The 13,879-nt window shown below is 31.9% G+C and overlaps 1 protein-coding gene across 2 annotated transcripts; it reads right to left on the bottom strand.

Annotated features, from left to right (window-relative positions):
- Positions 1-1,391: 1,391 nt before the first annotated feature.
- LOC109812810 (6,7-dimethyl-8-ribityllumazine synthase, chloroplastic) lies at positions 1,392-8,990 on the bottom strand. 2 transcript variants are annotated; one of them, XM_020376867.3, is made up of 9 exons: positions 8,858-8,990; positions 8,178-8,394; positions 7,839-7,960; positions 5,580-5,675; positions 4,558-4,653; positions 4,356-4,434; positions 3,870-3,916; positions 3,715-3,774; positions 1,392-1,651 (listed from the first exon to the last, which is right to left on the bottom strand). In XM_020376867.3, the coding sequence occupies exons 2-9, from the start codon at positions 8,335-8,337 to the stop codon at positions 1,613-1,615; spliced, it is 699 nt and encodes a 232-aa protein (XP_020232456.1). In that variant the 5' UTR covers positions 8,338-8,394; positions 8,858-8,990; the 3' UTR covers positions 1,392-1,612. The 2 variants fall into 2 exon arrangements, with proteins under 2 accessions (XP_020232456.1, XP_020232457.1); XM_020376868.3 differs by having other exon boundaries at positions 7,839-7,954.
- Between the last annotated feature and the right edge of the window lie 4,889 nt (positions 8,991-13,879).

Genomic DNA, 13,879 nt, shown 5'->3' with positions numbered 1-13,879 from the left:
TGTCCCATTAATGCGCAATTTCAACCTGTTACCATCCGCTAGTATGGGTTCAAATTACAGGCATTAGTTTTTCTTTCCCATGCAAGTCAAAAGGAAAAAAGAAAAAAGAAAACAAAACAAAAAACAAAACGACGAATTGAACTTTGCTTTCTCCGATACACACGTGAGTAGAATTTTTTACAAAATTCAGTCAAAAAAATAAAGAAATTTTTATTAAATAAATATTGACCACAAATGCAAGCATTAACGAAAAAAATGGGAAACTTTTTATCGAACATATTAATATGGTCAATGCCACTGGTGATCGGATCTCCGGCGGAACTTGTTATCCAACATTATTAATATGGTCAAACATATTTTTCAACTAATTAAAAAAGTTAGAAACTAACTTAAAATACTTGTCAAACATTTTCTTGAAATGAGATGATGCCTACGGGGTAAAACGTAATTATAACAATTGATTGAAAAATTAATAATTGAAATTGTAATCAATGAATGTATACAAATAATAAATTATGGAATTGTTAAAATTATTAATTTCATATAACTATACTTTATTTTCTAAAGTATATAAAAGAAACTATGATTTTAACTATTATCTTTTCTATCGATAAATATAATTATACTTTATTTTCTAAAGTATGTTTCATTGACTTCAAGGGATTCAATTTACGTTGCACCTTCGCTCTCAAATCTCAATTTCCCCTGCAAACAAAAACAGTAAATCTCCAAGATAGAATTTTTTTATGGACAAAATTCAGGTACATTACCACAATTACGGTTAGTGTTATTTTCTATTTTAAATTTACTCTTGATAATATATATTTATATTTAATACAATCTTTAAAAATGACTAAGTTTCTGTTTTCAATGTAACATTAATTTCTTTTTAGTTTATACCATAGTAAATTCTCTAAACACCACAAATAAAAATAATATATTTATTAAAAAGGTTAAACCACTTTAGTTTAGTAAATGAGTTATATCAAAAAGTGATATACTTATTATTATTTTTAATCTATATATAAATCTTAAACTGCAATTATTTTAAGAAGCAAAGGAGTATCAAACTTCTGCAACGACAGGGGTTCCCTGTAGCGAAGCTTTGTGACCAAGTTCCGGAGCAACATATCTACCCCACAAGACCCTGTTTTGGTTCTTTGGCAGGGTGAGTGGGAATAAGGGTTGTGAGGATTTCAGGACAGCAGGATTAGAACCCTGCTCATGAAGCTTAGGTTAGGTCCTACTAGTTCTTAGTTCTTACTATCATGATGGCTTATTCATTTTATGACATATTTATTGGTGTCATGGGTAACATAAGAATAATATTATTATAATTGATAATAAAAATGAAATAACAGAATGGAAACTTATTTGGTTCCATTATAAAATATCTAAAGAATGGAATGACATTTTATTTTATTCCATTTTGTCACATTCCATTCCATTTTATACCACTTACCATTAAATATCCAAACACAGACTTACTAGTTTGAGAACATATAATAAGACTATATTTTGAATTACAACAAAAGCAGTCTGGAGATGAAATCGGGAATAACATGCCGTTCCAACAAAAGCTCTATAAGATTGGTTAAATTAAAAACACCGACTACTTCAGATCGTGCTCGCACAAAGATGCCATCTCAATCTGTACCACAACCACAAATAACAAAAGTACACCAAACATTAATTCAACTAGCCAGGCAAAAAGTACAAGCAAGATAAATCTGTAATTGACATTTCATGCTATCAACCATAAAGGGTAAGTGACAATAAACTTGAAGCTCGACTAATACCAGTTTCAAACTCTTAATAAATTTTACAAATAATTCAGGATTTTAGTCCCTTGCGTACTAATTATTTTTTCAGACTTACAATTCACCATGCAATTTTGACAACTCATAGAAAATGATCGTGTAATGCCAGTCCCTCACATTAGAATAAGAATTTTAGATATGGTTAACTACGTGGGCTTAGAATAACTTGACAGTTGCAACATTCTTAAAAATGTCTAATAATTAACCAACAAGTTTTTTTTTAAAAAAAATTCAAAAAGTATACAAGAGTTACTTCTTAAAATAAAAAAACTGTTTATTTAAAAAAAATCAAAAAAATAATTTTAAAAAAGTATTTATTTTATTAAAATAAGCACTTTTATAAGAATTTTTTTTTTTTTTTAAACAAACGGACCTAATTCTCAAAGCTGAATGAAGCTCTTTGTTAAACCGAACTAGCATAAGAATAGACCCATCTACCCCTTCTCAAAGCACACTTTACTCATGTAATGAGAGTGTTCAAGAACCAGTCCAAACCATTGAACAAAAAAGTTAAAAACAGGAAGGAAAAAAAACGCATTTTTATTTGGGTTCTTTATAGTTTTCAGTTCCGTGTTTAAAACTGAACCCAACCAAATAGAAGTAGAACTGCGTACATCTTAAACAATTTTTTTTCTATTTGTGATTCGTAATTTAGACCTTTCTATGATTTATGATGAGATTTAACACTTTGAACAAGTTCTTTTCTAAAAATTATAATGTATTTGACTTTTTATTTAGTAAGTTTTGTGGCTTAAGTGAAAAATTAAACAATAGAGGAATTCATGTATTGCTTTGAGACTATTCTTACTCTAGCTAATGAAATTTTAAATGTTTGATTACTAAAATATAATGTTTGGTACCTTTACAAAACCAAAATAACTAATTGAATCCAAATTGCAAAAGATCATATTGGATTAGTTCGGATTTAATATTATTGTCGAACCAATCCAAATTAAATCATAAGTTAGTTTTATGATTCAGACGGTATTGTCTAAAAATTGATCCAAATCGAACCATGCACCTTTAGACCCTCTACCATGCTAATATGTAATTTTGATATCCTAATAATTTTTGCTCAAATTTAATCCCTATTCTTTTAATTGCTACAATCAAGTTATTCTCAGTCCACTTAAATCTTCTGTTTCTATTCAAAATCTCGACAAACTGAACTGATTAAGACATTTTAAATCCTCCTATGATTAAAACACATCAATTGAAACATTAGAGTTCACTTTAAATCAGAAAATCTCAACTTTTCCCTGTTAAAACCCCGAATCTCACTTCCTACAGAATCCCTCAAAATCTTACCAAATTCTTAGAATGTGAAAAGTTCAGATCGTTTTCTATCAAAATAAGACCCAAACCCAAATGATTTGAGAAGAAAAGGACCATTTAAGGGTCTTAGGTAGAACGAAACTGACTATAGGACTTGATTAAAAACTAATGGAGAAGCAAAATCATGCACTAGGTATAATAAAAGAACCAAAAATGCAATTAATTTGATTGCTCAATAGAAAAGGTAAAAAACTGAACCAGAATTCTCTTTCTTTATCATCAATAGAATCATTGTTCCAATTCATTAAGAAATAAGACATACACTGTTGGACATGTAATAAAATCATTAGAGCCTTTGCCTAACAGCTTATGTTCTTGAGATAGTTAGCTCGTGACATTGTATCAAAATGAGCATGTTAGAGAGAATAAAATCATTTTGGACTTTCACCTAACAAGTTAAGCTTTTCACATAATAATTCTTTCATGGCATATACAAGGTTAGCTGGATAAGATATATGAAAACTACAGCAGAAAATGAGTATAAAAGTTAGATAGCTTCATATAAATTTTAAAAATAATTATTGCATAATTACTTCATAATATCAAGTTATCAACTTACAGCAGTCAATGCAGCCTCAGCACCCTTATTCCCAGACTTGCCACCAGCTCGATTTAGAGCCTGCACTTGGCCAAAATTGAAAAAATCAAAATCAAAATAATCATAAGTCTCATCCGCAAATAAGAAATTTCATAACTTTCATAGTAAATACTTACCTGATCCATATCTTCACATGTAAGGACACCAAATATGCATGGAACACCTGTAAAGGCATCTCAAATGATTCAATGTTCCAAGTTGATGGTAATTAATGAAACAAAAGTGAGTAACAAATACAGACAATAACAATAATTGTCCCCGGTCAAAAACCAAAAGAAAAAAATAATCAGGTGCACTCTTATACTGACAAGCTTAGAGGAAACATATAGTTTCAGTATTTTATTCAGCGAATAGTGAATACCAATGTTAAAGTTAATTTGCGCAATGTGCTATTGATAAAAAAAAGTATCATGTATAAAATAATTCTAAGTTTCTAACATTTCAAGAGTTTCTTCTAAGCCTTGAATCTAGATTCTACAAAAACAAGTTGTCATGTCAAAGTTGCATGCATATTTCATTTCCCAGAAAACAGACAGCAGTTGAATACTCAAACATGATTTGTTCATATCTGGATATCACAATCGACATTAACAGAATATTACCTGAGTCTAGACTGGCTGAAAGCACTCCAGATGCTGCTGAATTAGCAACTGCATCATAATGGGTTGTGTCTCCTCGTATCTGTTAACAAGATTGGTCACAGTAGAAGCTCAAATTCAGTAAACATAAATATGGATAATGGGTTTTCATTAATCATAAAAATATTATAAAATAATTTAATCTATTTGTCAAGATTTATCATACCACAGCTCCTATGCATATGATTGCATGATATTTGCCTGATTTTCCTAGTCTTCTTGCAACAACACCAATTTCAAAACAACCAGGTACCCACACAACCTAAGGGAGAAGGGAAAGCAACAAGTTTCTGTCAACATTCAACTCCAGAAATAAAATGATGTGAAAATTCAGAATAGGGCAAGTCTTCTCCAACTCATACATTATTGAACATTTTTTGCTTGTGAAAACAATAGCAAATAATTTTTTTTGTCTAAAATCATGACCAATGGAGACACAATTATACGACTAACACACAAAGCCAACACAAATAGATAAAATATATGAAAAAGATTGTGTTAAGGTAAAAATTGGCAAATGTTTTCAAATCTAAAATATCTGGTTAGCCAAAGATAGGAGAGCTGAAATGAAAAAGAATGGCCTCTAGTTTTAGCCACAAGCATGAACACTCCAAAATAGTAATAGTGCCATGTTCTACCTGGGTTAAACATGTATCTGTGTCAGACATTTCGAATATTTTACCTTAATATTTTCAACTTACATGATACACATGAGGACATACAAAAAAAATTGGATAAATGGTCATATTTTATTTTGTCTACTATGACTCGTGCTCATTTTTAAAACATTAATTCTCTTTTTTGATTTGAAATTTCTGATTTATGTTTGTTATACTTATATTATATATCATGTCCTATAATTTCTAAAATTTGTCGAATTCTCACATTCTTGTCATATTATATCCACATCCTATGTCATATCCTTGTTTTTTAGGTTTTAACCTCTAACTATGAAAAGCATGCATAAGTTTGCTTTACTTCATATTCCAATAAAACTGAATATTTTACAGAACAAAAAAAAAAGTGAGAAAAACAATAAATTTTCAAAAAGGATACTAAGAAGAGACTCATTGCAAAACCACCAGAAGAAGATCAATATTAAACCATGGATACTAACCAAATTACAAAAGCAACAGTGCAGATTCCAAATAATGAATATTCCAAGAATTTATAAGACAGCTTACTTACATCAATGTCCTCATCTTGAACTGAATAATTCTTGAGAGTACCCAAAGCTCCCTTCAAGAGCGGCCTGGTAACTATTTCATTAAATCGTGCAACAACCTAAAAGTTGACCAAATAGAAGTGAGCAAAGAAACATAAAATAATAAGAAAATCTCTATATTGCAATTTACAATCCAGTTTGAAGTAGAAAACAAATGCAAAATCTTTAAGCAGAATATCATAACTTCCTCGTGATTGACTACTACATTATTTCTCTATTTCATATCCCCATCTCCAGTTTTTGTCCTCTCTGCAACACCATCCCATTTGCACATTCCATTCTTCCACTTCTTCAAATTTCCGTTATTTTCAAAATCTTTATCAATCCTGAAAAAGCTTTAGAATTGGAATTCACCCTTGCTGTGTTTCACAATTTTATCATCTTCATAAGTGGGCAATAGGAATTAGGCACTAGACTCTGTTGGAGCTCCTCATTCATTCTCCAAAGAGAGAACTTTATTCCTGCAATCCAACTTAAGAAGTCCAGAATTCCTTCTAAGGGGAAGTCTATCATTGGGCCTATTGTGTTTAATATGATTAACACATATGATTTGTTACATATTTGCAGATCACACAAAGCTCTCCAAATGTTTGTGGTGTGCCATTAGCAAATATATATAGTACAGATTTTTTAGTATTTTGAGAGAAAACTAGAATTGTTCAAACAGTTTAACGATGTTAGAGGTTCTGGGAGGAGTAACATTGGCGACATCCTTTAATGGTGCAATGTACTTGTGTGGAATAATTTGGTCTTAGCTTTTTGTGATCCTTGGGTGCTATGGCTGGTGAATATTTTAGAGGGAACTATTTGTTAAATGCATAGAAAGACTGGTGTGCTCATCTCACTTGATATGTTCTTTCCTGTTTTCATCACCGTCTTTAGAATAATATATTATCCTCTACCCCCTGTATTTTCTTTCTCTTGAGTCTTCTTTAATGAATTTCATTTTTTTATACAACACGACAGTAAAAACTTTTAGTCATAAACCAGAACTGCATAAAAGCCATTTAGATGTAAGTCCCTTTTACTGGTTTATGTTTTACTTGGTCTCCTTCTTCCTCTAATCACTATGCTATCCTCCATATGAGCAATTCTTCTTACTAGTGTTTGTATGGTTCTTCCTCACATGACCAAGCCATCTTAGGCAAGATTATGATTGTGGGTCCATTTGTTTAAACTTAAAAAGAAGTGTTTCTAAACAAGTGCTTTTAAAAAAAAAACAATTCTTTAAAATGCAGATATGAGTTGCTTCTAAAAAAAAAAGCAAAAAACTGCTTATTTTAAAACAAGAAGTTTAGACAAACACATCAAAAAATAAAAATAAAAATAAATGCTTATTTTATTTAAGAAAAACACTTTTATAAGAAAAAAAAGTTTAAACAAACAGACCCTATATTGTCTCTTCCTACTTTCTTTGTAAAGGCATTCATTCCTGATCTTATTTTGACTTGTGATTGTAAGTCCAATCATCCACATGCTCACACGTTAATACTGGAAAGTTTCCAATGATTGTGTCCCGGGAAAAAGTATCAAAACAGTTCCTTTTATATATAAAGGGGCAGTGTCAGTCCTAGACTACTGTAAATGCTAATAGTTGAGGGAGGCCATCTTCAAGGGGGTAAATGATAAAAACTTCACAGGGTCAAAGCCTCCCTCAACCTATGAGAGGCACCACCCCTATATGGGTGAGAAACAAAAGTTTTTGAAGAATGACATAGATGCAGTAGCATCTTAGCATTTTGGCATATAATACATCTTGTATTTTACGTTTGAGAGTGCTTATGTTTCTTAGGTGTACAATTTCCAATGTACATGATTTTTTTATGAACAAAGTACAATAGAGTCTCAATCCATATAGAATCAATATTCTGATTTCTTGTAGGATAAATTATTTCAGGTCTATTAGACATTACTAGCGCTTTCTTTTCAATGGGTGATCAGATGTATGAATTATGGAAACATATTGCTATTTTCTTTATTGGTGGTGAAATCAAACCCCAGGTGAATGCCAAGCCCTTTCTCCTCCTCTCAATTTCTACATTGTTTTATTAGTTTTAGTGGGATGCCAGACCAAATTCTCTTGGAAGACACCTTAAATAATTTAGCCAATTAAAGCCCTAACTGATTCTTTAAACCCATGACCCATCCCTAAGGTTTGCAAGTCCTCCTTAATCCTTATCTCCATTCTGCCTATTCTTTTACCATGGAAATGAGATACATACCACACCAAAACGAAGTCCCTGGGTTCTGGTAACAGAACCTGTCAGATGCCTCACAGCAGCTGTCTGTGAAAAAGATGACCGACCGTTGCTCTGAACAGCAACATGTGGCTTATTTTCTGAAGCTATTAAAGGAAAGCAGAGAACTGATCAGACACCAAAACAGGTGAATGCCAAAAAAAAAAGAAAAAAAAATGGCCACAATTAAGAATGGGATAAAGCATCCTGAAATTTTGTATTCCTTGATGAACACAACAAACATCAAACAAAACTTCAAAAATAGTACACTTCATTAAGTCTATCACCAATCATCAAGACAGTAAAAAGGATTAGGAATATAACCTCTCACAGAAAGCAGAAACGAGAGAGACCTTGAGCTTTTAGGAGCATTTTGAAGATGTAAGATGCTACTACCACCACACAAAGGGTCTCGGTCATGTACAAATCCAAGCCTAGACTGGTGATTAGGAAGGATACAATCGGTAGAAACAAATGAAGCCATTCTTCTGGTTTAAAGATGATAGCACCCACTTCCAGATACAATATATATATCCACAGGCTAAAATCAAATATAGTCAAAACAAGGCTAAAATCGTATACATAGTCAAAATTGCTCAATTCATTTTATTTTTTTTAACCTTACTCAATCCTCATAACATTTTTTTTATAATTAAGAAACCACTTCATTCCCAGAAAAAGCTAAAACAAAGGGATTATATCATAACAATTTCAAGCTACTACAGATGAGACGAACCGAGCTGAATATTTTAAAGCATTACTCACCTAACGAATCAAGATGGACTCCACAGGAAATCTAAAGCGAAAACCTAATGTTTGCTAAAATGAGTTGTCTAAACAAAATTATTCGCCACATTCAATAAATAAACCGATTCGTGAACCACTCGGACGAATTTTTTATTTGCAACGTGAACCTAACAATAACAATATAACACTACAGACGTGGTGCATAAAGCAAGTTAATTGAAGTTCGGTAACGAAAAGCTAAAGGAAAAGAAAATCACCGGAAATGGAGTGGACGACGGTGAAGGCGCGGCGGAGGAATGGAAGTGAGAGGGAAGTGGATATTTGCTATTTATACTCCCTTTTTACTTATACACTCTCCCGTCCCGTTTTAAAATATAGTAAAAATATATATAAAGAAAAATATTTAACATGCTTGTTTCGGTGCGTTTTTTGTATCATTTAAAAATTCTAGATGGTCGAAATTCGTGGTTAATTTATCTGTTCATTAAAGTAAAATTTTAATAGACATCATAGTGAAAAGGAACTTCAAATTCGAATCAGATTTCAAACTATTTATGTAAAGTATTTATTGTTCGATGGATGAGTTTGGTTTGGTGATTTAAAAGTAATTTATTTTCTAAACATTTTTTAAAAAAATCAACTAGAACTCTCCTCTTCGTTCTTCATGCCATAATGCACGTAGTTCATAGTGAATTAAAATCTGTATAGAATAAAAATATTTTAAAATATTTGAATAAAACTAATACACTGGACCACTAGCTAATAGAAAAGGGTTCGAATATGTCTCATGTAAACTTATATTTAAATCTCATTATCTTCTTAACCATTATAGTCGGTGTAGGGACTGAAGTATTATATATAGAGCTGTAGATTCAAACTTTAATATCTTTATGATAAAAAAAAAAAAAAATCTCATTATTACCTTCATGTAAAAAATTAAAAAAAAAATCGCATCAAACTAGTTATTTACATAATATGTGCATGATTGACGGTATCAAAATCCCTCCCATTGTGACACCAACAATATTAAAAAAAGTTAAGAAAGTATTAATTATTAAATTTTATAATAATAGTTAAAGTTAAAATATTAACAAATCATTAATTTGGATGAAATTAGATTTGGTATCTTTAAATAAGGTCTTCACTTTCAAGCCTCGGTCTTTACCATAGATTAAAAGGATTATATAAAAAATTATATAAATTTTAAAAATTACACCATTTTTTAAGTAATTACGTAATATTAAAACTTAATTATTTATGCATAGATTAAAAGGATTTTCTTATATTATTTATAATTATTATTTAATAAAAAAATATTTAACTAAACTTTTACTTTTCAAAAATTATAATTAGTTAATTATTCATTTTATTTTATTTTCTAAAATCATTACACCAACTCTGTGAGAAGAAAAAAAAAGGATTGTTTTTTCTTCATGAAATCAAACACCAATTATAGTCATAACCCTAGCATGATGTTTCAGTTTTATTTTAGAAGAGAAATTAAAAAATAAAGTTAAATTTGTTATATAGAGCATGCATGTTTTATCTCACGAAGTAGTTAAGCAAGTAAGCAAACATCGAAGACACACTGCATATACATAGAAGAAAAACTATAAAATATGCTCAAACTCAAATTAATCAATTTTAAAATGTCATTTTAAAAATTCAAATTTGCATTTAGATTTAAACCTTTCACCTTTAGGAATAGAGTAAACAAAGATTTGTGAAGATGACCACAACATCTTTCACCTTTCGGTGAAATCCTTTTCCCTGTGATTTATAATCGTTCTCTTTGCAATTTTTCCCTTTCATCATTCCTATTTTTTTAGTGTGCTAAAGTTTTTTTTTTATATATACTTTCTTGCAAATCCTTCCCCTTCGTTTTTTTCTGGTTTGTGATTCTCGCAAGCTTTTTGCACAACAAATAAAATGTACTCTTTTTTTTTTTTTAAGAAATCAAATGTACTTTGTAACCACCCGCCATAACCATCACACTACGCAACACACAGCTCGTTATACAATAAACACATACTAAGGCAGTAGTATATATATTTAATCATTCTACATCTCCTTGATCTGTACAACCATATACAAGTGTCTACTCAAAACATCTAACAACAGTCAGCTAGGCTACAAAATAAAACCCAACTTCAAGCTCCGCTCTATGGCTCTATTGTTGTTTTCCAACTTATCCTTGCTTTGCTCCCATATATAGTATGATCATAGCAGTCCAAACTACATGGAAACACGCAAGGGTAAGCTAGTGAAAATAATCAACATATATACATAAACAACTTACAACTCAACAACAAAAGCAACATCTTTTACAGTTCGACATACAACACATAACAATACCCAACTCAATCACAGCTTCACAACACCACAACATATATACAACTTAATCAACACAAGATCAACACATCAACAACTAATGCATCATCACGCATTTCAACTTGGAGATCTTCTACAACACATGGTGAGCAGTCTAAGTGGCTAGATCCTACCGAACCGACTGATGAGTCATTATTTTCCCCTATTTTCTTACCTTTCTGTACTTATTTTAATCTCTGATTTGCGCTTAACTGTTGATTATCTCCACTGTTTTCTATTTGGGCTTTAATTGGACTGGTAATTCATATTTTAACTAATTTGAATTTTCTGAATCTAATTATTCCAAATTTCATTTTCAGGGCAGTTTAATAATTATTTGGGCTTGGAATCAATTTCTGGACTTCAAGTGGAGCTGCCACGTCATCTGCCACATCATCTACCATGTCACCACTGCACCATTTTTCCACCTCAGCATTTAATTTCAATATGTATTTTATTTTATTGTATTATTGGGTCAGACTTGTATGATGGGGGCCCAATTTCATTTTAGGTCAACTGCACCTAGGGTAGGGCTGACTGGGCAGCACTAACATGAGAGGCTGATGTGACTACGTGAACAGTAGCCTCCTTCACCATTCCAGACGTTTTTGCCTTTTTTTTGTTCTTCTGTTTTACGTTTTGCTCTCTTGTAGCCCAGTTTCACGTTTTGCTCTATTTAGCTGCCATTTTCGTTTTACTTCTTTCTTCTCTTTATATATGCATTTTTGTATCTGAATTGAACCATTTGCATTGAATAAATACTTTCGTTTCCATTTCCGTTTTCAGTTTCGTTTCCAATTTCTGTTCCATTTTTGTTTCTGTTTGTATTATTTTCGTTTCTGTTCCATCTTAATGGAAGGCTAAAAACCCCTGGGTTGGCTCCTTGAGCAGATTGCAATCTCTGTTTGAGGTTCAGTTATGTGTGTTTATCTCTGTTCTGCTTTGTCTTCTTCATTTAACCTCTGTATGAATGTCCATGCTTAATGGGTTGTGCTTAATGCCACAGTTGCTTAATCTGTGTGAAGAAGTTGATGTTGTATACGTTTGCTTAATTCGTGTAGGGAAATCTTGGGTTAATCTTCGCTTAGTTGGTTAACTCGGATGGAACAAGGATTAAGTGGTTAATAGAGTAATCTTTTGAGAACCAGGGATAAAAGAGTTGCAATCTGAGCAGGGAACCAATCCGTTTTAATTGCTATTTTATTTCGTTTTATTGTGTCACCAACTAAAAATCTGAAAACAAACCCCCCATTTTGTGTGTTTAAGCCTTTAACAGTAAAAAAGACTGTCCTTGGGAGACGACCTAGGAGTCACTTCCTAGTACTACACTTAATTGCATTTATTTGACCGGATACGGCTTCGATCAAATTTGGCGTCGTTGCCGAGGACCTTCGGTTGCTGTTATAGGCTGTGTGTTTGTGTGTTATTTGTTCTATTGTGTGTTTTGTGTTTTAGAGCTCTGATATGTTATGTGTGTAGTGTATTAGTGTATCAGTGTTAGTGTATCAGTTTCTGTTTCAATTTTGTATGAATTTTGTGTATCAGTTGGTGGTTGCGTTTTTGTGTGTCATTACATGAATTTTATGTTGTGTAAACCAATGGAACAGTAACTCGAATTTTGGTGCATTTGCTGTTATGTGTTTGTGATAACTGATCTTTATTGCATTTCATAACTCATTGTCCAATTATATTGATTCCATTTGGTGTGCTAAATCATTGTTGTGTTGTGTTGTGTTGAGTTTCAATTCGTCCATAAGTGTAGACATCAAAATCTGGTGCGTTTTTTTTGGCTCAAATTCTGGTGCATGTGGCTAAAAATCTGGTGCATTTTGGCTCAATTTCTGGTGCATTTTTCCCCTGTTTTGGTGCGTTTTCTGGTCTGTTTTGGTGCATGCCCTGTTTCGGTTTGGGCATGCTCTGTTTTCTCTCCCTACTAGTCCTCTGTTCGGGTTCTAAAATTGGGGGAAATTGGTGCGGAAGTGGTCCAATTTTGGTGCACAAAACTGGTGCAAAATGTGGCGCATGAATAGTGCTGAATAGTGCCAAATTTTCCAATTAATTGTGATTTTTGTTTTTGATAGCTAGACTTGTTATTTTTGTCTGATTTTTTTTTTGGTAACTTATTTCAACCTATATTTTGTGTGAAAAATAGCTAGGGCACATAGTTTGGTCAAAATTTGGAGATACAAATTTTTAAAAAAACTTTTTTAGCAAAACTTCAAGGGGCCATAACTTTTGCTCTGGTTATCGGAATTAGGCAAACTTTTTTTTCATTTTGTGTAGAAAAAAAAGATCTATCCAACCCACACAGCTATGCTGTGTAACCCCAGCCAGATCTTCAAAAAAACGTCGTTTATTATTTCTTTTTTATTTTTGAAGTTTTATTTCACTATTTTTCCAAACTTTTATATTTTTTTAAAAATAGTTAGGTTTTGAATTTTGTTTTCAAAATTTTTGTGGTAGTGTCTTATGATTTTAGGATGATATTGGTGCATTAGATTGGATGTTTTCTGAGTTTTCATGGAAATTCCCTTTTTACCCCTACTGTTCACGTGTCCTGATGCATGTGTTGCATGTAGTGCATGACTAGAAGCAGTCTTGATTTTTTGCATCCATTTGATCCTGAGATTGATAGGACATTCCATAGATTAATTAGAGAGCATATCATTCCATCTTTAGATAGTTTTAGTCATAGCCATAGTGATAGTGTTAGTGATAGTCTTAGTGTAAGTGTTGCATCTGGACTTGATTCAAGTCAACCACAAAACATGGGTGAACATAATGGACCTCATGAGAGGACTCTTAGGGAGATGGCTGCACCTGATTTCACGTATGAGAGTCTATGCATTCAATATCCTGAGGAAGATGTTCCTTTTGTGCTTAAAACTGGACTAATCCATTTGTTGCCT

This window comes from Cajanus cajan, chromosome 2 (genome assembly GCF_000230855.2).
Source record: "Cajanus cajan strain Asha chromosome 2, NIPB_CcT2T_4, whole genome shotgun sequence".
NCBI classification, from domain to species: domain Eukaryota; kingdom Viridiplantae; phylum Streptophyta; class Magnoliopsida; order Fabales; family Fabaceae; genus Cajanus; species Cajanus cajan.
Note: the sequence above shows the minus strand (reverse complement) of the source record. Positions and strands in the feature narration are given on the sequence as shown.